Here is a 26,773-nt window from a genome sequence, read left to right as displayed (position 1 = left end):
CGCTGGACGCCTACAGTCTCTAGTAGGCACTTCACGTCCAATCCCAATAAAAATATTTCAGTGCTCACTGGCCCAGTGCTTTAATCGCTTCTAGCGGCGTTTTTAATGTGGGCACTATTAGGCTGCACTGACGTAAGTACGCGTTACACGGTCTGTCACCAGGTAACTGGCTGGGATAGTCAAAAAATTAGACGAATGCAACGGCATTCCACCTCCATTAGGACCATGCCTAGTAAGCCACTGTGGTGTTCAAACCGACCTTAGGATTTATTTCTGCATTACCTTGTTATATCCACTACCTCCAATCCAGAAATAATAAATCTAAAAAAACATGGCGCGTTCTCATACATGGAGCTTCTCAGTTCATCAGAAGTTGAACTCAGCACAGTAAAGTTATATACGCAAGCAACCACCTACCAATAACTCACTGAAGAATTCTAACATTAAGTGGGATTGTATCCGCGTAGACAAAAATCCCACTACGTCACAAAAGAAATTCATGTACGGGCTACCGAAGCAGCAGAAAAACCATTTACCCACCAGAAAGGATGGTTTACACTATGCCAGCAATTCAGTGAAATAAGTTATTTAGAAGCTCTACTTCGCGACCAAGTAGCGAATAAGTTGCAGTCCTGTGTCCACTGTTGTCGCATGTGCGCTGCAACATGATTCGGTATACCGGAAGAGGTGGAAGAAGAGATTGAAACTAAGGAGATAAAGAGAAAATGGGTTGGGCAAAGATTTGAATGAGCATCCAATTTGCTTCCGAAAAAAACGCAACTGCATACCGACCTGATACTTCTGATTTTCTGTTTAATCTTCTACTGAAGCCCCCATTTTCCCGTCTTTCCTGCTTAGTTAGTTTTTTAAATTTTTGTACAGAGGACATTCCACGTGGCACAAAAACTCTTACAGAAACAAAAACCGTTGTACCGTCACTCCGACGAGCCATGTTGCAGACCTACAAGTAACAGTGACTAAGAAGAGACAGCGGAACGAAGACTGTTCACACGGGTACAGTAAAGCTCATAGGCAAGTGAGCTGGGCTGGGGGAAGCCACTTCACTGGCTACGATTATTCGATCTTGCCGATCAAACAATTTAACTCAATTTTACTAGACGTCGTTAAGAAACGTTTAGTTGCTACCTCATTTGACATAACTAAATTACGGCCGAGTGTGAACCAGCCTATAGTTTTTTATACATTCGTCACGGACAAGGTTAACAGCAGTCAAATTTGAGGACAGAATTTGTGCTACCAAGTTAACAACGTTCTTACCTTACACCGTAGAAAATAGATCTTAAAGCTTTCTTTTTACATATACCAACTACTGATCATGTCAGCATCAGGATACTAACTAAGAACTTTCTTATACTTTCGAGTCCTACAGTATCTTAAGTCACTAAGATTTAGTGCAATCAAGACAGTTTAGTGCAGTTTGAATTCATTTACCCATTCTTCGATTCCATTAGACAAAACAATGATAATTCGTGGCTTAGTTTGCTAAAAGATTCTTCAGTTGCTTCAATGTGATATCAAACGGTAATTGGTAGTCTTGTGGTATGATGCACTTCCCAAGTCATTCGCTAGGTAGCAATATTTATAGCACACGCTGAATGTATTTAAATTTGCGTTAGTATTACTTAAGCTTTCTGCTTAATTTTGTAGCTTGCTGTGTCGTACAACAGTACTTTTTTTGAATTGCTTACATTTGCTTTAATGCCCTCTTAGCCATGTGATACATGCTTCTAAAGTCTACAAATTTTTATTATAATTGATAATCCTCATGTAGTTTTAATTACATATCGTGGATTTTCAGGACAAATGGCAGTTCTTACGTTTGTTTCCGCTTATATTCTCAAAGTTCGTGTGAAAAGGCAGAGTAATGTTTCAGTGTCACTGTGTGTTAGGTGAGTTCGTGGACGGGTAATTAACGTATGGTCCTCAGTCAAAAGACTTGTCTGATGGGGCTCTCCAAACTAGCCTACCTTGTGCAAGCCTCGGGGCCAAATGAAACTTAACTAGTAGCTACATTGAAAGCTCGGACTTTCCTGTCAATGCTAAAAGATTCTGTTCGTTTCTTATTTCTGTCGAGAATCTCTTAATTCAGTCCTCTGAGACTGAATCGGTTCCTGGGGTGTTTACCTGACTATACGGTATCTCATGTAATGTAAATGGATGGTGAAGATACGGACACTCCTACGGCTAAGAGACAGCGTGTTTATTTCAAGTGTGTGTTGGTTGATCTGGAGGAGGGAACTAAACAGCAAGGTCGTCGACCTATTTCAACTGATTAATAAAAAGCTTTTACTTTGGTACATATTTTAACGAGCGCGTGATCCGTTTACACTACATACCATGAAATATGTTACAGTGGTAGCCGAACGATAGCTATTCTACGATCTTCTCGGAACGCCAGACTTTTCCGCAGTCTATGACCAGTACGTCACGCAAGTCCGGCTATTGAACTGTAAACTGATGTAATTACTGTGTCGATAAAGGCGAGAATGACGTGCCAGCATGCATCGAAGCATTGTGAAAATGCAACGTCTTCATTTCGCAGAAAAGGCAACGTACTGTACTTCGGTTCAACGCCACTGCTGGTTTATAGACACCTGTGAAAAAAAAAATTTTCTACCGAGTTACGAGAACTAGTACCTTTACTATTACCAATGCGAAAAATGTCCCTATGTGTATATGGTTTATATGCTGCACAATATTTTCCAGTTGCTGGCTTACATATTTTATATATACTTAAAAGCGATATAAGTGGCTGTAGCTAACGTATCTAGACGATGAGTCAGAAGAATTAAAGAATAACTACAGAATGAATCTTTCGAAATAAATGTGTTCTGACAGACCCCTTTCTCAATGCAACTCAAAGATCAGTCTTAGTGTGACGAAAAACTAAGAGCCCTTTTATCTGAAAAAGAGCTACACCATCCAACTACTGCAGTGTAGGTCATGTCAACTAAGATCCCAAAGCAAAATACAATGGGTTCGCCTCAAGCAATCCAATCAACCGTCGAAAATGGGACATCAGCTCGAACTTTACAAATTAGATGCAAGGTACACAGCGTTTGGAGTGTGTACTTGGTACTTCATCTTTGAAATTAAAGTCCCGAAGTTGGTGTTGGGACAGCAACCAACCACAAATTTACTTCCAGTTCCTTTATTCTAAGGATATCGTTACCGGTTTCGAATCTTTGTGATTCATCCTCAGACGGTTTACACGCTTTCTTTATGAAATGGTGTGTTTTTTACAGATTAATTGTCCTAAAATGTAAATAATACAAAACTATAAACACGCCACACACAGATGGTTGCGTTACAGATTTTCGTTGCATGTGACGTGAAATGTCCGTTTGGTGTGTGTTTTCATAACATTCGTCCAACAGATGTGAATACATTCCCACTGCATTATTATTGTAGCACAAAGTCCTGAAGTGACTTACGTTAACGTACAACAACGCGCTGGCAATTTTCAGTGCGCATATTTAAGGTCCCTACCGAAAGTAAATCGTGACACCAAAGAATCCTGCAGTTTTAAAACTTTTTCGTAATATTTTGGTTACAAACACTTGAGCTCATTAGTTAAATTAATACTGGCAGGCCTATAGTAACATAACGCTCCCTTAAATAACGTTGGCAAGGTTGCAACAGCTTTACTCATTGGCCACGAAGTAGTCGCGTCTCGTAATAGCTTTTGAACAGTAATTCCGTCAGATTATGTGAGGTTTGTCGAATGACTAGCGTATGAACTATGAGGTTTGTTGTCGCATTATCTGACATTTTTCATGTTCAGGTGGGGTGAATATTGCCACTGTAGAATGGTAGTCGCGAATGTTTTGACTTTCAGTGATTTTGAACGAGGTAACAGATTAGTATGTGTCCCGATAACTAACCCGTAACATCAAAGTCTTGGTGAAACAAACTTTCCGAAACACTGCCGAACTATACGTTTACGACATACTTCCTTCGTGCGTTACAAGTCTCAACATAGCTGTCGCGGCAGATTGAAAATCTTTCTCAATCGCACAGTTAAAGTGCCACGTTAATTGTTGCAGAGGCAGAAACCTATGGCAGCTACAGTACACCTGCCATTGCAAGGCTGCGTTACAAGCATAATCAACAGAGACCATATACCGTAGGCCCATAACTATAGTTACCGCATCGTGTAGTATATTTTCAACAGCAATTAATTGCGGCCCGCTTTCCTGTATTTCGTGGAAATATTTACGGGAAATAATCAAGGGGAGCTGCCCCTCCCCATTCCCTCGAGGGAATATTCAAAACGCGCTAGCTTTCTGCCCTGCCACATACTTATAAATTCAGTATCACTTTGAAAACACTAGAGTATAATGGATACTAACAGCGAGTCTCAAAATTAACTAGCCATTAACTACGAAATTAACAAGAGTTACCCGTCTTAACTTATGGATGTGCTCTAGGTAATGATCACACACTTCTCACATATGACTGCGAGCACGATATAAAGTATTTGTTCTTTGACTTTATTCTCTGGTAAATCTTAGCAATAGGCTCTAGCGAGATTCCCCACTAGTGTTACATTTCAGGATACACGTTGTCCTAACGGAAGACCGAGACTTAACTTGCAACCTAGCATTTTAGCTGGTTAAGACTGGTGCGATACCAAAAATATAGCCGTGTCTTTTTTAAGCGTACCGATGTGTTAGTACCGTGCACGAGGGCTTCGGTATCGGTCTATTACAAGTTTACTGAGATTTCAGTCTCCCGTTGCACTGTGTTCCTGAACAACTATTTTCGGTCTGTACATTATCTGGAGGGCTTCATGCCTTACCAGTTTTGACCCAGGGTGCCACAATTGTGAAACCTTGTTTAGGACCCCATCGTCTAGTCACAAAAGTACTATTTATCATAGGTATATTCTTGAGGTTATCAACACAATGTGACTGAGTTTTTATTTGGGCTGATGTAAAAATCAACGTAGTATTTCTTAGATTTTGTTGCAAACGCCGAGTCCGCTTGTTCTTTGTTTCATTGATAGTGGAGAGCTGTAACAATGCCGGTATAGGATTTCTTCTATTTGGAATCATTGGCTCTTCTCTGAAAGTGAAACTTAGCAATGTTACCATCTGTATTGAGGATACGTTACGAGACCTTCCACAGCAAACTGTACACCGATGTATTAGCGACTGTCTGAAAGGTGGCCTCTATTTGTGATGCCCTGGATTATACTACTATAAGTGTCCGATGTTGTATATCTACCGCTGAAACAAATTTGCTCCACAGCTTTGAACGTATATCCCGCCTCCCAACAAAGTTTTCATACACTACCAGGTAAGTGTTTTGCGGCCCCTTACAGCCTATTACAAGCCCTTATCCGCTACCGAAATATGGAGAGTCACAGTATTGCGCGAGATTCTTTGCCTGTTTGACGGCTTTACAGCAGTTCAACGTCCCGTTCACATTTACGTGTGGACCACATGCTTTTATTTGGATAAGAAGGAAATCGGCAGCATTCTGTTAGAAGGAATTACTCTAATGTCTCTTAAAAGATTTAGGGAATTCGCAATAAGCCAGAACCTGGGTGGTCTGCGGGAATTTCCTCCCGAATGAGAGTCCACTGTCTTAACCAATGCTCCACCACAAGCATGTATCCAGATTCGACACAAAGTTCAAAAGTTGCTCACTATTCAACAAGCATCTCACATGTTATCTGCGAAACAAAGTTAAATATTTAACGAGTGAATCTGACGTACATTCATCTCGCCATCTACAGTCTTGTTATTCTACTTGAGCTGTCCCTGTTGGTCTTCAGTGCTTTGTCAGCTTTTTCGGCAGTGTTTTCCTGCTCAGGAAACTTTACGACGAGGCAATTTTCTTCTGATATTCTATGAATAACAGACTTCTATTGAAGAAATGCAAATACAACAGTACGGTATCCGACTTCCGGTTCTAATTATCCGTGAAACTGCTAAAACCACCGTTATGCGAGTGAGCAGGACGACGGCCGTAATCCCATTTCTTCTAATACATCAATTTGCATGTGGCGAACCGAAGTCTTGACAATACACCTAGGAACACAAGCGCCAAGCTTCTAAAGGCTACATCTGATCGTAACCTACTGATAGTAGCTCGGTAAACAGTGGTGATATGGGCCCTGCCAGGGTGTGGCCAAGGCAGCGGGCACCAAGCCTACCTCCCCTGCGGACCCCAGAGCACGACGCCAAGCTCCCGGGACAGGGAGATGCCCGCCGGGTGAGGGGGCGGTGGAGAGGGGCGGCGCTCAGCTTCTGCTCGGCGGACAGCCAGAGCGTAGCAACAAAGCCACGCAACAAGCGGCAACAGTGCACGGGGACTATCACCAAAAAGAAGAGCCCAGATCATGTGAAGCCGAGAAACCACGATTTCAAACGACCTGCAAAATCTGTCTAGCCGGGATAGCTTAGCAACCCAAGGAAGAACAGTAAGAAAGGCGACAAGATACACAAACGTTCACAATTTGTCCGCTACCCCCAAAATGTGTAATGCTGAAGTATGACTGTTCTACTCACCAGCAAACCAGTCTCGACACTGGGTAATAAGGTTAGTCTGCTACCGTCCACAAGCTGGTTTTCTTGCAAAGTTCCTTCGCGCAGTTGCCTATAACAGAAAGGCTGTATCAGCACGCTCTAATGAGGTTCACAAGAAGTAAAAACGTGCAGTTATTCTAAAATGTCGCCCTCTCCGAAACCATGACGTCCCTAATTTTAAACTAAGGCGCCCTCAATCTTAGAGAAAATACATTCTCCCTTACATTAAATGAACAACGCTTGGCCTATTCATTAGTTCCCCGTACCACTTCTCACACCAAGCAAACGCCACGTAGCCTACGCCGGGAGGTTGCGTATTTAATAAGACAGCTGTCTCACCTGTCCCTGTGTAACAGGCATATGCGCTCCTTGGGCACTTTCAGCTTTTTCGAAATCAGTTTTTTCAGTGTCTCAACTGTGTCCGTCTTCGAAGCCTGTAAATCGAACTGCCCGCCCGTCGTCGGAGTGACCCTGACGGTCAGGCTTGATGACGACGACGAGGAAGACGCAGACGCCGACGCGGCGCAGCCACACCCCGGGTGCGGCGAGGTTGCCGTAGTCGCAGCAGCCTCCGGCTTCGCTGCTTCCGACGTTCCACCGCTGCTCGCACTGCCACTATCCATTGTCTGCGTGTGTCTGCGCGCACTCACGCACGAAGGAGCACACGCACACACTCTTTACTAGCCGTGGATAGCTTACTTATTTACTGCCTCGGCGCACAATTTTCCAGCAAGTGTCCGGTAGAAAAACTCAATTATCACAAAATAAACGTAAAAAAAAAGTAACCGCACTAACTACACTACTCCCTAGGGCTTGTACCGCACCCCACCACCTTCCGTCCGCGACTGAGGCACGATCCAGTCTCGTATCCCTCCCACCGTCCGTGGTGGAGAGAGGCGCGACAGTGGCGCTGCGGTCGTCGCTCCGTTCACTTGTTCAGTAACAACTGTGCGCTCTAGCGTCATGTAAGCGAACGTACATTCTACCCAAATATGAAGACTTTAATGCTTACACGACTTTGATATAAATCTGTTAAGAAACCTAAATCGTAAATAAAAATGGATTTTGTGCCTGTAAAAGTTCTCAGCAGGAAAATAACTCCACTAAAACGTTTGACGAAACATGCGAGAACGTCAGGGATAACTCAAGTAATTCATAGAAAACTCTGTAGATGGCGGGCTCAGCGTCATAAGTGTTCGCTCATTAAATATTTAAATTTATTTTTTACAGAATAAGATTTTACTGCATGTTTTGCAAAGAGACGATGTTAAAGGTCTAAAGGACAACGTTGGATGATAAGCGAAATGTTTCTGCTGAGTGAAACTGTGATAAACTAATGCGTACTTGATAGTAGTAGATCTCCAATTCTGCTATAAATACCAGCCTCTACAAATGTTCTGCAACACGACAATTTTGCTTTTTTAATTTTCTCTAGAAAGGGTTAATTTTAAGTAATTAACCCACATCCATATAAATTAAAAATGGACTGTTTTATTGAAAGGGTTTCTTGTGGTAAACTCCCATTCGGATCTCCAGGCGGGGCTACTCAAGAGGATGTCATTATCAGGACATCGAAAATTGTTCTACGGATCGGAGCGTGGAATGTCAGATCCCTTAATCGGGCAAGTAGGTTAGAAACTTTAAAAACGGAAATGGATAGGTTAAAGTTAGATACAGTGGGAATTAGTGGAGTTCGGTGGCAGGAGGTACAAGACTTCTGGTCAGGTGACCGCAGGGTTATAAACACAAAATCAAATAGGGGTAATGCAGGAGTAGGTTTAATAATGAATAGGAATGTGGGTAAGCTACTACAAACAGCATAGTGAACGCATTATTATGGCCAAGATAGACACGAAGCCCACGCCTACCTCAGTAGTACGAGTTTATATGCCGACTAGCTCTGCAGATGACGAAGAAATGTATGATGAAAGCAAAGAAATTATTCAGATAGTGAAGGGAGACTAAAATTTAATAGTCATGGGTGACTGGAATTCGTCAGTAGGAAAAGGGAGAGAAGGAAACGTAGTAGGTGAATATGCATTGGGGCTAAGAAATGAAAGAGGAAGCCGTCTGGTAGAATTTTGCACAGAGCACAAGTTAATCATAGCTAACACTTGGTTCAAGAATCATAAAAGAAGGTTGTATACATGGAAGAAGCCTGGAGATACTGAGAGGTTTCAGATAGATTATATAATGGTAAGACAGAGATTTAGGAACCAGGTTTTAAGTTGTAAGACATTTCCAGGGGCAGATGTGGACTCTGACCACAATCTATTGGTTATGAACTGTAGATTAAAACTGAAGAAACTACGAAAAGGTGGTAGTTTCAGGAGATGGGACCTGGATAAACTGATTAAAGCAGAGGTTGTACAGAGTTTCAGGGAGAGCATAAGGGAACAATTGACAAGGAGGGGGGAAAGCAATACAGTAGAAGAAGAATGGGTAGCTTTGAGGGATGAAGTAGTGAAGGCAGCAGAGGATCAAGTAGGTAAAAAGACGAGGGCTAGTAGAAATCCTTGTGTAACAGAAGAAATATTGAATTTAATTGATGAAAGGAGAAAATATAAAAGTGCAGTAAATGAAGCAGGCAAAAACGAATACAAACGTCTCAAAAATGAAATCAACAGGAAGTGCAAAATGGCTAAGCAGGGATTGCTAGAGGACAAATGTAAGGATGTAGAGGCTTATCTCACTAGGTGTAAGATAGATACTGCCTACAGGAAAATTAAAGAAACCTTTGCAGAAAAGAGAACCACTTTTATGAATATGAAGAGCTCAGATGGAAACCCAGTTCTAAGCAAATAAGGGAAAGCAGAAAGGTGGAAGGAGTATATAGAGGGTCTATACAAGGGCGATGTACTGGAGGACAATATTATGGAAATGGAAGAGGATGTAGATGAAGATGAATTGGGAGATATGATACTGCGTGAAGAGTTTGACAGAGCACTGAAAGACCTGAGTCGCAACAAAGCTCCGGGAGTAGACAACATTCCATTAGAACTACTGATAGCCTTGGGAGAGCCAGTCCTGACAAAACTCTACCACCTGGTGAGCAAAATGTATGAGACAGGCGAAATACCCTCAGAATTCAAGAAGAATATAATAATTCCAATCATAAAGAAAGCAGGTGTTGACAGACGTGAAAATTACCGAACTATCAGTTTAATAAGTCACGGCTGCAAAATACTAACACGAATTCTTTACAGACGAATGGAAAAACTACTGGAAGCCGACCTCGGGGAAGATCAGTTTGGATTCCGTAGAAATGTTGGAACACGTGAGGCAATAACTGACCCTACGACTTATCTTAGAAGCTAGATTAAGGAAAGACAAACCTACGTTTCTAGCATTTGTAGACTTAGAGAAAGTTTTTGACAATGTTAACTGGAATACTCTCTTTCAAATTCTGAAGGTGGCAGGGGTAAAATACAGGGAGCGAAAAGCTATTTACAATTTGTACAGAAACCAGATGGCAGTTATAAGAGTCGAGGGGCATGAAAGGGAAGCAGTGGTTGGGAAGGGAGTGAGACAGGGTTGTAGCCTCTCCCCGATGTTATTCAATCTGTATATTGAGCAAGCAGTGAAGGAAACAAAAGAAATATTCGGAGTAGGTATTAAAATCCATGGAGAAGAAATAAAAACTTTGAGGTTCGCCGATGACATTGTAATTCTGTCAGAGACAGCAAAGGACTTAGAAGAGCAGTTGAACGGAATGGACAGTGTCTTTAAAGGAGGATATAAGATGAACATCAACAAAAGCAAAACAAGGATAATGGAATGTAGTCTAATTAAGTCGGGTGATGCTGAGGGAATTAGATTAGGAAAGGAGGCACTTAAAGTAGTAAAGGAGTTTAGCTATTTGGGGAGCAAAATAACTGATGATGGTCGAAGTAGAGAGGATATAAAATGTAGGCTGGCAATGGCAAGGAAAGCGTTTCTGAAGAACAGAAATTTGTTAACATCGAGTATAGATTTAAGTGTCAGGAAGTCGTTTCTGAAAGTATTCGTATGGAGTATAGCCATGTATGGAAGTGAAACATGGACGATAAATAGTTTGGACAAGAAGAGAATAGAAGCTTTCGAAATGTGGTGCTACAGAAGAATGCTGAAGATTAGATGGATAGATCACATAACTAATGAGGAAGTACTGAATAGGATTGGGGAGAAGAGAAGTTTGTGGCACAACTTGACTAGAAGAAGGGATCGGTTGGTAGGACATGTTCTGAGGCATCAAGGGATCACCAATTTAGTATTGGAGGGCAGCGTTGAGGGTAAAAATCGTAGAGGGAGACCAAGAGATGAATACACTAAGCAGATTCAGAAGGATGTAGGTTGCAGTAGGTACTGGGAGATGAAGAAGCTTGTACAGGATAGAGTAGCATGGAGGGCTGCATCAAACCAGTCTGAGGACTGAAGACCACAACAACAACAACATCTTCATAATTGTAATAGGTGTCGTATAGTACCTTTGTCACGCGGGGAGAGTTGAATCAGGCTGTGGATTCACGCGCAGTATCTTCATATTTGTAATAGGTGTCGTATAGTACTTTTGTCACGAGGGGAGAGTTGAATCTGGATGTGGATTCACGCGCAGTATCTTCATATTTGTAATAGGTGTCGTATAATACTTTGTCACGAGGGGAGAATTGAATCTGAAGGAGTGTAGAAAAGCTCGTCAGATGCTAGCGGTATTGGGTGATGGATCAAAGACAGTTCCAGCATGTTTTGAAGACGTGCAGTCCCTGCCCTTGCATTATTTGCAGGTCTGACAATAAGAACTGCTGATCCACCCTCTCGGCAAGTGCACACACGTTCGGACATCTGCACGGGCCTCGTTCAGCCAAGTTTGTGAGTTGTCGGCGAGCAGACGGCTGACGCTCTACTCCAGAAGTTGGTGCCCTAGCATTGGCTACCTATTGCTGCATGTGAAATTTAACTAACATTTTAATTTTTTCTTCAGACTTGGGAGGAGGTATCTATCACCAATCTCGAGAGAACTGATGTTATTTTGCGCACTCCACGCAAAGGAGGAAAGTATTTTGCCATGTGGTAAACAAGCGGAACTTTCCTATCTACCGCGATATACGAGTAGTTGCAGACTTTTGCAATGGATTGACGTAATTTTTTTAACCCATTGACTTACTAATGTCTTGCCCCATAATCGATCGTATATACGCTACCTAAATTTACAAAAATCAGCATATTTTGTCTTACACACTTTTCTCAAAATTGTGTAAGTTTGTGAAAGGAATTCTTTATAAATCTACTCTTACTGTTTAGTGAAGTGATGAGGAATGAAGATAATGTTTTAGAAGTTTTTCTTGATGTGGCCGAAAAAATACAGGCATATACAACGACACTAGACATTTCTCACACTCACTCATATCGTGTACCACTTTTCTTCTTCTTTGCAGAATACACAATTTCTAGTGGGTGCTTTCTTGATGGCATTTGGGGGGGGGCAAACCTAACAAAACCTGAAAACTATTGCTTATAACTCGCAGGATATCGAAAGAAATCGAGTGTGTTATACACCACTAAATAATCGATTTCACAGCTTTCCAGTGGAATATGTCAGGTCGTCTATTAATAGAGAAGTAGAAACACTGGTCGGCCTGTCTCACAGCCGGCAAGGTAATACGGATTTGAAACCTGCGGCCTCCTGTGAGCTGAATGAGTGTGTTCTTGTAATAAGATAAGTGAAGAACTTACACTTTAATATTTATTCGAGAATGTGCTTTTTCATAAGCTTTCGACCTGGTTGATCCTCAGTTCCTCGTACAATATACCAGTGCTTCAGTATTCTGCCGCAACTGCAACACCATTAGGATGTTAGCGACGTGACGTGTAAACTCCACTTTGTTTTGTCAAAAGAAGCAAATTTTAGCATGGCAACCAGAGAACTGTATGTGACACTCGAAATTCGCTACTGATGAATAAGTGGTTTTCAAGTGACAAACAACATAGGGCGTACATAGAGATGGCTGAAATGTTCCTAGACATTATCCCAACCGTGGACCAAAGTGTTATAAAAACAAACAACACTGGCATACAAAGGAGTACTCTAAAAATGCGCAAATACCGTTTCCTGATGTACGCAAAAATCGGTCATAATATAGGTCTATCGTAAGTAACAGCAACGTCTTTTGTAACGAACTGTGGTTAGATGCAGAAAGCAAGCCAGATGAAAAATATATTTTATTACAGACCACTGATGGTGCTTTATCTTAACAAAAATAAACGCATATGGTGACAAAGACATACATTTTGTTGCAGCTGCGAAGTTGGATTTAAAATACCTTCAATAATTTCAGAAATATCTCAGAAAGGTGTAGGTCAATTTAAAGAATCGTAAAGGGGGGGGGGGCGATGACGAGTTGTATAAACCAACACTACAGGGAGCACCAGTAAATGTTGCTATTCATTACTGTAGATACACTCCTGGAAATTGAAATAAGAACACCGTGAAATCATTGTCCCAGGAAGGGGAAACTTTATTGACACATTCCTGGGGTCAGATACATCACATGATCACACTGACAGAACCACAGGCACATAGACACAGGCAACAGAGCATGCACAATGTCGGCACTAGTACGGTGTATATCCACCTTTCGCAGCAATGCAGGCTGCTATTCTCCAATGGAGACGATCGTAGAGATGCTGGATGTAGTCCTGTGGAACGGCTTGCCATGCCATTTCCACCTGGCGCCTCAGTTGGACCAGCGTTCGTGCTGGACGTGCAGACCGCGTGAGACGACGCTTCATCCAGTCCCAAACATGCTCAATGGGGGACAGATCCGGAGATCTTGCTGGCCAGGGTAGTTGACTTACACCTTCTAGAGCACGTTGGGTGGCACGGGATACATGCGGACGTGCATTGTCCTGTTGGAACAGCAAGTTCCCTTGCCGGTCTAGGAATGGTAGAACGATGGGTTCGATGACGGTTTGGATGTACCGTGCACTATTCAGTGTCCCCTCGACGATCACCAGTGGTGTACGGCCAGTGTAGGAGATCGCTCCCCACACCATGATGGCGGGTGTTGGCCCTGTGTGCCTCGGTCGTATGCAGTCCTGATTGTGGCGCTCACCTGCACGGCGCCAAACACGCATACGACCATCATTGGCGCCAAGGCAGAAGCGACTCTCATCGCTGAAGACGACACGTCTCCATTCGTCCCTCCATTCACGCCTGTCGCGACACCACTGGAGGCGGGCTGCACGATGTTGGGGCGTGAGCGGAAGACGGCCTAACGGTGTGCGGGACCGTAGCCCAGCTTCATGGAGACGGTTGCGAATGGTCCTCGCCGATACCCCAGGAGCAACAGTGTCCCTAATTTGCTGGGAAGTGGCGGTGCGGTCCCCTACGGCACTGCGTAGGATCCTACGGTCTTGGCGTGCATCCGTGCGTCGCTGCGGTCCGGTCCCAGGTCGACGGGCACGTGCACCTTCCGCCGACCACTGGCAACAACATCGATGTACTGTGGAGACCTCACGCCCCACGTGTTGAGCAATTCGGCGGTACGTCCACCCGGCCTCCCGCATGCCCACTATACGCCCTCGCTCAAAGTCCGTCAACTGCACATACGGTTCACGTCCACGCTGTCGCGGCATGCTACCAGTGTTAAAGACTGCGATGGAGCTCCGTATGCCACGGCAAACTGGCTGACACTGACGGCGGCGGTGCACAAATGCTGCGCAGCTAGCGCCATTCGACGGCCAACACCGCGGTTCCTGGTGTGTCCGCTGTGTCGTGCGTGTGATCATTGCTTGTACAGCCCTCTCGCAGTGTCCGGAGCAAGTATGGTGGGTCTGACACACCGGTGTCAATGTGTTCTTTTTTCCATTTCCAGGAGTGTATTATCCATAATTGTGTTAATACATTATTTAAAGGTATTACGAATTGTACTTTACAAAGGCTCAAAACAGCCGGCGACTGCCACAATTTTCTTCCTAGCATCGTCCATATTTTCTCTCTAATTGTAAGATGTACACTACTTTCAGAACAATACGCTTATAAAAGGCCGTACTGAGCAACTTACTTGCGGTGAGACACAGTCGCGACTCCTGAAAGTCGTCTCCCGTGGCTTCTGGCCTGTCGAGCATTTGCAGCAGTACTACATCCGGGGATAAATCACGAAAACCTACCGATTTGCCTCCACACATGAACGGACCCAACCTGTGGGCAGATCGGCGAGTTGGATCCGACGGCTGGAGACTGCCCGTTAGTGGGAAACGACGGGCTTCACATCGCTGGGCCAGATCCGTGAGAGATCCGGTCAGTGGCGGAAATCCGCTCGTGTGTGGCTAGGTATCGCAGTGTTCTAACGTTACGACCAATTTCAACCAAATTGATCAACCCGGAAGTAGAAGACGAAAAGTTCATCACAATCGATATGTCCTTGCGCATAGCCAGATGATTAGATCTGTGGAGCTCCAATGCAGCTTAACAGAAAACGCCATGAAGTAAGAAAACTCAGGAAATGAGTGCAGACTCGTGGGAGGATAAACTAGTCACACGGTAAGTACACAGCTCAATATCGAAAAAATTTAGGTTCAGATTGCGAGTAGCACTGCTGGTAACCAAGGAACAAAAGTAACAAAAATGGTTCAAATGGCTCTAAGCACTATGGGACTTAACATCTGAGGTCATCAGTCCTCTAGACTCAGAACTACTTAAACCTAACTAACCTAAGGACATCACACACATCCATGACCGAGGCATGATTACAACCAGCGACTGTAGCAGCAGCGCGGTTCCTGACTGAAGAGCCGGCACAAAAGTAGCAGAAAGATATGCAAATATGTCAGCTGCGGGAAGAAAGAGCATTTATATTTGCTGAATTGTGAGAAATGACAAAGGGCATTGAACATGATAAAAATTGTGAGTGACAAAATATTTGCAATTTAGTTGTTTGGAAATGTTGTCTTTGTGAGATTTGTAGTATTTACTTAAACGATATGACAACACTCCCGAATCTGCCGCTGGCAGCTCATATATCTGAACAGTTAATCACTGTTGATGCACTTCAAGCCACCTCTCCCCAATTTGTCAGAGGGAGTATATGAGAGCTCCACTCATTTTTGGGCAGACTCGAACCCGGCAACTTTAAATGCCCACAAGAAGGGTACTGTGAAAGGGTCAGTTACTCCCACGTTCGTACTTGGGATCTCTGTAGGCAGGTAGCTGGACGCCCTGATCCCTAGCTATGAGTCACCTGGGGTGGCTTTCTGGTGTACCGAAATTCGCACCCAGTGAAATTTGCAGCCAGAAAAGACAGAGGAAAGGTCCTCTAATCTCTCCATCCGATCTCCGCCCGGCAGGTAGAATCGCCGCTCGGCAGGTAGGAGAGCCGAAGGCCTTATTTTACGACAATATGTGGCCGCAATACTGTTGCCAGCAATATTGCTGCAATGCATCAGTACCCAGGTCATATCCGTCTCAGTTTTTGTCTGTAGGTGTTTGCCTTTCACTTTTAGCCTCGATTCTTCTTCCTCAACCGATAGTGCTTCTGTGTCAATTCACGTGAAACAGCATTATTTCGTTTTTGGAGATTAGGTTCGTCTAATGATTTACACGAACAGAATACAGAAACAGCTACAGATATGTAAAATGGGGCAAACGAGACAACCAACGAGAAATCCATAACGTGATAAAAACATCTGCAACCAAAGCGAAAGAAACAGAAAGTAATGTATACGAGGAGCAAACTCTGAAAACTGACGTTCTCACCGCTATCGCTTTAGAAGATTTGCAGCACCGAACAGAAATTTTATTCTGCATCGGTTATTAAGACGCTTGAACGTTTTAGAAGCTTCATCACGCGCTTTAAATGGGCATCAATTTGCCAAATATTATTATTTTATTGCGATTGTTCTATACCTTACTTTGCACGCCATATAACTCTGGTCTACTACTTTAATAAATTCTTTGAGCCCTTCCACCAAAGCATTGCAAATGCCTTCTACCAACAAGCATATGGATGAGAAATGAACTTCAAAGAAATAAAATTTTTCAGTGTGTCGCGTCTGGCAGCTCAAAAATGTGGAAGACATTTTTAAACATTTACAACAAAGTTCCTAATTAATTACTTAATGTTGGCTGGCTAGTTTCGGACTTCGCACATTTTCACAAGCCGCTTCTTACACAGAACAAAATCTGTTATGAGTGGATGCGTTGTTTGTAGATGATAAAGGTATCACAAATAATATGGTTCATATGGTAACTATTTACGCATTTTGTATTCAGGATGTGTTTGGTGTGGACTGTTCTATTTAAGACACCTCACTTGAATATATCTCAGACATGCGTTCGAAGATGTCACAATTGTATTTAAAGCTTACTGTACCGTGTTTCTTCAGTTATTACCCAGCATGATGTGATCTACGTGACAATGATATTTTATATACAGTGGAGAATTTGTTCTCATTGGATTATACCGGCTTATTTATTGCAGGCATTATCACAATTTTGACAGAAACACACTCGACACAAACATCATTTATAAAGTAGTCGAAACATGCCGATATAACTATTCTGGCAGTTAAAAAAACGAATGCAACGAATGTAATAAAGCCCATGTCGGGCACACGGACGTTAAAGGGAAACTGGACGTGAAATGACTGAAATTTTCGAAAACATATTTTTGTCACCACCTGAAAGACAAATTTCTCCCGTTTCAAAAAATATATTTTTTATCTACTTTTCAGATGTGGATTTGGTCTTAAACGCTCTTTGAACAAATGTCTGCGAATCAGCCACGCTCATGTGACAGGCAAGGAATATCACCATAAACAGTTCTTGCCTTCCACAGTCATGGAAACAATGAAACCAATATATAGGGACCTTGCAGATACAAAATTGCTTAGCAGATGTCTAAATGGCCATACACCAAACCCTAATGAGAGTTTCAACAGCTGCGTGTCGAAAAGAGTAACAAAAAGTGTTTGTTCGATTGACAGTACTCATGTGTAATGGATGCTGTCATCTGTTTCAGTGATGGTGTAATTAATAAGACAAAACTAAAGGACAAATTAGGCATCCAACCAGGAAATAATATGACAGCTGTATTCAATGTCAAAGATTGTCAGCAAGTAGTTAAAGTGAAAGGTTGTGAAAGTAAGCACTAACTGTCCAGAGTAAGGAAAAGATTCCTGAAAAAGTCTACAAAGGATGAAGAAGCAGCTGGCCAGCAAGAATAATGCTGCTGGAATGTTCTGAAAGAGGCATACGGTGAGTAAAAAACAATGCGAACACACTTTTCTTATTTTCTCGTAACTTCATTTTCAGGACATTAGGTACATATATCTTCACAATGATTTGAGCTATGTTCACCAAATTCCTCCAAAGTGAATCGTCTATTACACAGAATGTCATATTTCTTAAACTATAACAGATAAGTAAATAGCCTTCCTTGTACAGATTTAGTTAATGTCGTTCAGTGTTGGTACAAAACTGCGACTTGCTTCGCATTGTGGATCACGAGTAACACGCTATGAAAGCGAGGTGTAGATAAGCAGCCCGTTGAACTTCAGGTCCCCTTAAAACGAGATAAACAGGACACATAAACAGAAGCGAAAATGGCCTTTCAATTTTCAGCACGCACCACAGAGAATAATACACACTCCATTGAAAATATCGAGAGAAATTTCACTACTTTACAGATGTCTGTAAAGGCCAATTGAAGGACATGCTAGAAGAAATCCCTGTACAAATCTACATTCACACGACTAAGCTCCCAGAGCAAATGTTAAATCAACAAACAGAATTGAGCAGCAGAAAAATCATAGAAAATTTCCTTAGCACCTTAATCAGCACATGAAAGACACTCCACCATGCATCAATCATCAAATACGCGACTACAAATATATTCCTAGAAACCTTCAAGAGTACCTTAATCAGCATATGAATCGCAATCTATACAGTGAGGATTGTAACAGCAGAATAATATTGTATGTAGATTACATTGAAATACAAATTAAACAATATGCTTGCTTTCAAATAGTGCTGAAGGAAATGAAATATTTATTATACAACTGTGATGTGATGAAGCAGTGTCGTACACTGGATATCGTCATTCATCATAATACAATCCTGTAGTAAGTTGAATACATCATAGATTATATAAGACATAATAAAATTCGTTGCATCAACATCTGTCAAAGTTGTGATAATATTTACGATAAATAAGCCAGCGTGACGCACAGTGTAGTTCATTGAGAAACTTCTCTGCTGTATGTAAAATATCGTTGTCACGTGAATCACACCATGCTAGGTAATGAAGGCACAACAATTAAGGAAAATATGTATTATGCAGATATGTTAACGTTATACAGTAAGGTGTAACTACAATTGTGACATATTTTAACGCAGATCTGAGATACATGTCTGTGTTATGACATAAATAAAACTGTCCACACCAAACACATCCTAAATACAAAATACGTAAGTAGTAACCATATAAACCATACTATTGCTGATAGGTTACATTTATTATTCACATTCGACGCATCGACTCATTACAAATTTTATTCTCTGCAACAGGTGGCATCTGAAAATAGGCATATCCCGATACTTGTCAGCCAAATCTAAATAACTAGCAGCTCTGGTGTAAACTTTTAAAAAATGCATTTTTTTCAGCTCTTGAAAGAGGAATACAGACCTCTGTATCAACCTCCACTAGCCGAAAACTGAACAGTTGCAACTCGTATATAGAATATAATAATGCTATTACATTTAAACGATATATTCGAAATCTGGAAAAGGTATGTTCCCAGTATCAGTTAAAAAACTTAAGTTTCGGAAGCAGTTCGCCTGCTTTAAAAACGAAAGCATCCATGATGCCCTATTTATTTTGTTGTTACTAATGTTTTTCCTTGTAGAATGCAAATGTGGGAGAGATCCAGTCACATTCACTATCTTGCTTTTGTTCATTATGCGGCCATAGCGTGGCTCACGTAAACACATTGGTCCGGAAATGTTTTTCCGCAAACATTGCCGGGCAACAGTGGCCGGCAATGTTGTACATTGACTGTAATTCGTGTGGCCGTGATTTTGCCAGGCAACACTGCCGGCCTATATTGCCAGCAATAGCCAATTTTTACGGTCCATGTAAACGTACTTTTACATGGTATACAGGTGAAGGGGACTAGTGGTGATCGAGTAAGATTCGTAATGCCACATTACTTATTACGAGAAGTGATCATTTTTCCCGTTAGATGATTTGTACTTAGTACTATATCTTCAGAGACTATAATCTAAATCAGAAAAACCAATTTACAAACACAGAATTTAAAGATATAATCACTTCTAATTCACAAAGAATACTTTAAAATAAACATAAAGTAAAATATCGTCCACAGTCGTGGATCAGCATATGGTACATGTAATGTATCTAAGACACGTTGTCCTAAAAGTCCAGGGTTAGACACGAATATAGGTGAAATTAGCTGTACACGGCATCTCAAATCACACCTAGCGCTACATACGCGCAGCCCTTGCACTGGGCGCCTGCATCATCGCTCATTATGCTACAACGTGTTTTATGTACTTTAAATTATATTGTATTTACATGAATACTATCACTAGTTATGAGCCAAAATTATTTTAAAGTATGCTTTTGACAAGTGGAAGAGTTACGACTCTTAAATTATATGTTTGTAATTTTATACATATGTTTTACATTGTTTATAGAGACGGACGACGTTGGGCATACATGTCATATGTGAAAATTTTGTGTTTGCCTCAGAGAGAAAATAAAAAAATATCGAACAGTCAATCATGGTACTCCATACATGAAACGTCGTTTCTTACAGGAAGTGATAATGTTGTGTATATGGATTTTTCGTAATAAACAGACTCCCATCACACTTTATCTAGGCTTTGGACTGGCTAAATGGCAAGAGCAAAATGTCATTTACATTAAAATCAGTTTTTTGGTATTTTTATATTTTATATTTTTTGTGTTTAATTTTTTTAACTTTTATATTTTATTTTTAAATTTGTAAGTTACTATGAGTATTCACATTTTGTACATTTTTTTTATATATATCGTTCAACACTAACATATGGCATCATTCAAATTTTTGGACATAAGAGATTGCTTTCAGACAAGTCCTGATGTCACCATCCTCTTCATACTTTTCTACTATTCTTTCCATCTGTTCATCAAGTTTCGTATAAGTTGTTTTCTTTCGTTTGCCTTCCATACTTAATTCTGACCTCATTAATGCACATGCCGAGATCTCTGCTTCTGACTTCATACACTCGATCACGTCTTTAATTTTAGGATTCGGTTTTCCGAGACGATTATTAATTTTGTTGTGCCAACCTTCTACAGTGTTGGTAGCACGATGGCACCATCTGTAACAGTTCCAAAGACAGGTCAGGTTTTCGTTATTTTCCAACCATCTATCTATGAAATTGTCGAAAAACTGAGAAAGCTTGGCGATATCCGGTTCATTTGAATGCATCAGCAGCCAGCCCTCGCAGGCATCTTTAGGTCGAAGGAACGTCAGAGCAGCACACATGCGAATTAGCAGTCTTACTTCTTCGTTTTCTCTGTATTCGCAAGTAGTTCTCAAGTCTTGCACTTTCCTCCAGAGAGATTTCTTCATATGGAAATGGCAGCCATGCACTTGAACCGACGGGATCATAACTTTTAGAGCAGAAATCGCAGCTGATTCGAAATCAACGGTGACATTATTAGGTTTCCATTCTGGTACATTATCCACAACATTGCGGAAAAGACGGATATATATGTTTCTTTTCTTTTGTTTGGTAAGAATGCAAAAGTCACAGGATAGGTATTTGTTTCGTTCTTTGAAATTCCAAAGTCTGCATGAATAATATATATTTGTGAAAATTGCATGTTACAGCTTTCAGATTGTCATCTACTTCTTTGCGTGTAAGCTTTGATCGTCTCTCGCCCAACGCGTCTCATTTTGTTGTCTCCTGTTTGACAAGTGTTCTTTAACTGGTGTGTGGTCATGAGTGCCCTTAAAACGCGGAAATAAGTTTTCGTTTCCTACTGTAAATAATTTAACAGAACACCGCGAATTTTTACCACAGCATCGTCATCCACGTTCTTCAGTTCCTAGAACTCTTCTGTAAGGTTTGGCCGATTTTATAAGCGTCGCAGGTTAAATGTGTACTACAACGATCACTAAAAATAGGTTGCAAAACGTGACTTCCTGCCATATTCTTCACGTAGGTGACTAAATTCAACTAAGTAACGGAACACTACGTGATTTTGCACTGGTGTTAGCTAGTTGCTGTCGTTCACTGGACTGACGACTTCGATTAGGGCCAGGAACACTGGATATGTGAAATTCGCACCCAGCTAGAAATCTGTGAAATTCGCACCCAGTTTTGCTGGAAGCTACCTGCTCAAGGGCAGAGCCTACCTGCGCCCCCGGCTGGAATTGTCATCCACCGGACGATCCCTGTACGGTACGGCCTACCTGAACTAGGGAAGCCCTCGACCATTCAAGCGACTGACCGCTTGGCTGCTCACTGTCAGTGTGAGTCTGTTTGGGAGTGTTCAGCTTGTTCGCCTTGTATCTCTGCGTGCTTATACGTTTGATATCGATATGGAACTGCCAACAACCACCCACGGTAAACATGTGCCCACTATGATGGTTACTCGTACATCGTAAAGAGAACCAAAGCGGATGAGACTGTGCTATGGCGCTGTTCGAAACACAAAACAGCGTATTGCCGAGGAATGCTTAAGACCAAAGACTGCATCGCGCTTAGTTCAAACGAGCATCAATTGGGGCACCGGGTGCCGCTCGCTTAGAAGTAAAAAAGACTTTGAACCAGGCGAAGAAGAGATCACGAGAGGAAGAGACTTCCATTCCTAAAATATATATCAAAGAGTTAGGCGACTTGCACAATCGAGGATATGATTATGTTACCGCAATGACAGACCAGCAAGCAATGAAGAGGGTATTATACACGCAACGGGCCAAATCACACAGCAATCAGGAAGAGCCAGAAATACGACAAGAAGATGATCTTCAAGCAGAGTTACTAATCTTGAATGACGGCAGCAAAATTCCTCTTAAGTGATGACAGCAGTGATGACAGCTTTGGAGATAGGATCATAGTTTTTAGCGGAAAAGCAGGAAGAAAGGATCTAAGGACTAAACAAGACTTTTTTTATGGATGGGACCAACCCCTAGCATCCACGATGGAAATTCAGGTTGCTTTATCTCAGATGAAAGTGAAAACTACAAAAGGTGAAGCCTTTGTCCTTAATAATGATATGTAAAATAGCCATGTTGTTTTTCAACCAACTCAAATTTACATTACCTATGTCAGCAGGAAACTATTGATGGGTGTTATTTTTCAATACGTAGCGAAACAACTTTCTCCATTTATTCACTATCCATAGTTACTCTGGATGTTCTCAAATACCATTAGTGTTCAGCCTTATAAAAGATAAGAAGAAGGAAACATATTTGAAAGGTATACAGTATGTTCATGATGGATGTAGGAAGAGTTCAAGATGGCTGTAGGAAGATGCAACTGTCTTTTAACCCGAAACGGTGGTAATTGACTAAGAAACAGCCCATTCATGTGAGAATCGAGGTTGCCTTCCCGTCAGTCTTGATTACAGGTAGTCGGTTTCACCTGTTTCAAGCTTCGTAAAAACAACTGAAAATGTTATTAAAAAACCTTATTACTGTTGAACACTACACTGCCATTAGTGTAGAATATTATTTGCCCTTTTTTTTGTAAACACTGTTTAATACAGTTATTCCTAAAATTACACTTTTCCTTAAAATTAGCTATGTTCAGTCACACTACCAAGGGTTGTGTAACATTGCTTAAGTTGCAGACTTAAAAAAAAACTGTTGCCTTTTAAATCTCCACAAATATTACGCTCTCCTGCATATTTCAGGTGGCAAGAAATACCAACGTTTGGTTTGGCTTCGATGTACAATGACTAGAACAGTGAAAGCGGTCAGCTTCTGCATTACATCTTTGGTCTTAGTTTCTTAGGTCTTCAAGATGTTCCTGATATTTTTGCTGACCGTGAGCATACAACAACAAGGCCTAAAGTTCCCCAAATGTAACGATTGTGTAATTGAAAATTACATTGATGACGAAGAAGATGCGCTGTTTTCACCTCACATTTCGGCAGCAGAGTGCGCTTATTTACGGAGAACGACTAAACGCTTGTGTAAGCTTCCATTTTAGTTTCAGTGCTTCGTGTGAATCTCCTCACCCAGACAGCTTTAAGTTTGTGATATGTTTGAAACATGCTCAAATTGATACTTTCACAAGAATTAACTCTGCAAAAACCGGTCACATCACCAAAGAGGACGCAAAAATCAGGAAGAGGTAAGGTTTCCTACAAAAGAAATTAGATTTATTCAGAAATTCATACAAAGCAACAGTAAGCAGAACATAAAATATAGAAGCAATCAACTGTTTTCAGGAAATATTTTGTATGTGAAATATGTAATAATTTTTTTATCTTTGTGTATGATTTGTTACCTTTTACATTTTGTTCACTGGTCTAATATTTGCAATATTCTTTAAGAGCTTTGTAAATAATGGCGGAGTTCGTGCACTTGCTCCTTTCAAATTTCGAAGAGTTTGTCAAGTTTGTGCAGTTGGTCTGGCACGAGCAGGTAGAAGTCTCCGAGTTCGTGCGTGCGCAAAGGAGGTGCTTTGAGAAGAGTTGAGGAATTTGAGTGTTCCACTTCCCACCAGCAGGTACAAGTCGGCGAATTCGGGTAAGCCATCTTTTTTCACTATTTCGTTCTCCTCGACAGCTTTCTTCTCGCTACCTCAGAGTTAATTTGTAATGAATGACAGCTTTCCTTGGCCTTCATTCTCTTTTCTGGAGATCAGCTTATTCGTTTTGTAGTGTTCGTGAGATAAAACGAACGACTGAATTAATTGTCTTTTCACGAAAACCGACACCGTGCGAGAAACAGCGTACCCAAATTTCGCTAAAACACATTACATTAACATATGACTGAGATTCAGCCAACAAGTTATATATTTTAGGTGCACTTACTGATCGGAATTCAATTTACGAGACGCATACTACATAGCTTCTTAAATGCGTAAGTCTAAAATATTTTGCATTTCGTATCACTGCCAGTTTTGGAAGAAACAACATGTTGCCGTATTTTTTACTACCTTCACCCACTTGTGGTTCTGTGTTAAACATGAATGTCAGTTACATGCTCGAAAAGGTATAAAGCTTGTAGGCGATGTAGTTACTGGCACCTCACAATACAATTCATCACTCATAAGGATTACCAGAAATAACACAATGTAGTCCTAAATGCGCCCACAAAGAGAGAGAGAGAGAGAGAGAGAGGGACATATCTTCTTGGCTGTCCGGCATATCTGTGATAAAAACAGGGTTGTCACCTTTCGGGGTACAAAAATCGCGACAATTGCTCGCAGGCTCGGGGGAGGTGGGGTGGCTATGGACCATCGAGTGTAGGAAAACAAACAAAACTCTTTTATACTTATTTTATTATTACCATTATTACATAAACATATTTATTTATTATTTTTGCATGAATATTTTTTGTTACTACGAGTCGCTTTCCACAATGTGGCGTCATTTCTGTAGATACTAACAAATTCCGAACATGTTACGTCCGAATTAAGCGAAATTTGCAACTCTGATTTTATTAAGTCCACAGTTAACAACAGTTACGGATATTTATCCATTTCATCGTCATTAAAGAAAAAACCCGTTCCAAATATGCATTTGAGGGTGGTATAGTCAAAGCGTGAGATACAATACCAAATAACATAAAAATTAACGATCTTTTGCGGTTTTAATATTTGTAAGCATTTTTTTTTTTTTTTTTTTTTTTTTTTTTTTTTTTACACTTTGATTTTGATCGATGTGAGTCAGTATTTTCTTTAAGTCACTATATTCATCAAACAGCTCATCGGTTGAAAATCCTTCATCTGAATCGAATCCTAAACAGAAGCAGTATCACAATGTTCTTTAAACGTCAACCCACCATTGAGTTACAACGGTTCCGGTTATTTTAATGGATTTGATTCATTAAAATCAAAGTGGCTTTGGATATAAGCAAGTGCATTTTGATAAAGTAATTTAAAATCTAAAACAATGTTTCACAAGCTTTCTCATCAGCACGGTACCGTTCAATATGTAAATGTGACCCTAAAAAATGTTCATCAATTCTTGTCTGCAAACCTTCTGCCACATTTTCTAAAATTCTATACAACTGGGTCGAAGCGATTGTCGTGTCCTCCAACGCCAAGATTTTTCATAAATTGTGTATACATTTGCACAAAAATGTAAGTATAGAAACGTCTTACTAAACGTATTGCACGTCACTTTCATCGTATGTTGTAATGGATATCAATGCATTAATGGCTTTGGGACATTCATTACCAATCGATATGAAATAGGAAATTTTTGTACAGTTGTTCCAAAGAAAGCAGCCTTGTAGTCACATGGTTATTTAGCTCCGTCCATTCCAATTGCGCAGAGGCTTCAAACTTCTCCAAATGTTCCCTTCTTCTGGTGGGAAATGACCGTAAATTTTGAAAAGCATAGATTCCACATCGAGTTACAATTGATTCATAGCGTGTTTGAATGTATTCGAAACATAAGCCAGGCACCCAGCTTTAAATATATTTGGATTTTTATCCTTCAGCGGGGTAAACGCAGACCTACTTTTTCCAAAACTGGCGTTCGTATTATTTGCACTGAATGACGTGAGACACGCCATACCCAAATCAAACTTTGAAAGCATGGCTACAACAGCATCGCTTATACCATCAGCAGTTTCGAATGGACACTAAAAAAAATCCAATAATTTTGTTTGACATCCGTCTCCATGGGATAAATATCGAATACTTCCTTTATTAGATGTATGTGTAGCGATAATGAAGTAAATTTTAGGTTATCCGTCACGACCACAAGATTTGAGAGCAGTCACTGCAATTTCTTTAGCTTTGGGGCCGAGTACATCTTTGACTATACTTTCAGACTTAGTTCTACCACAGGACTTTTTTTTTCTTTTTGCAACAACTAAATTGGGTAATATATGAGAAAGTAACTTCATGGCACAGTCCTTGGATGAGCATGAAATATTATGTTTAACACAATGATATGTTCCCGTTAATTCAGTTAGGGTTATTATATTAATTTCTGCTCAGTTACATTTTGGAAAAAAACTTGTCATTAAGTTCGATGTGC

The 26,773-nt window shown here is 41.0% G+C and overlaps 1 protein-coding gene across 1 annotated transcript in view; it reads right to left on the bottom strand.

The window, feature by feature from the left end:
• LOC126476412 (midnolin-like) overlaps positions 1-7,402 on the bottom strand; it is a 246,453-nt gene extending 239,051 nt beyond the window's left edge. Inside the window, exons 1-2 of the mRNA XM_050103540.1 lie at positions 6,897-7,402; positions 6,540-6,627 (exon numbers count right to left, since the gene is read on the bottom strand). Coding sequence (XP_049959497.1) covers positions 6,540-6,627; positions 6,897-7,180 — 372 coding nt within the window. The 5' untranslated portion in view covers positions 7,181-7,402. The remainder of the gene's footprint in view (positions 1-6,539; positions 6,628-6,896) is intronic.
• Positions 7,403-26,773: the final 19,371 nt, after the last annotated feature.

Source organism: Schistocerca serialis, chromosome 1 (genome assembly GCF_023864345.2).
Source record: "Schistocerca serialis cubense isolate TAMUIC-IGC-003099 chromosome 1, iqSchSeri2.2, whole genome shotgun sequence".
In the NCBI taxonomy this organism is placed as follows: Eukaryota; Metazoa; Arthropoda; class Insecta; order Orthoptera; family Acrididae; genus Schistocerca; species Schistocerca serialis.
This window is presented reverse-complemented; position numbering and strand designations above follow the sequence as displayed.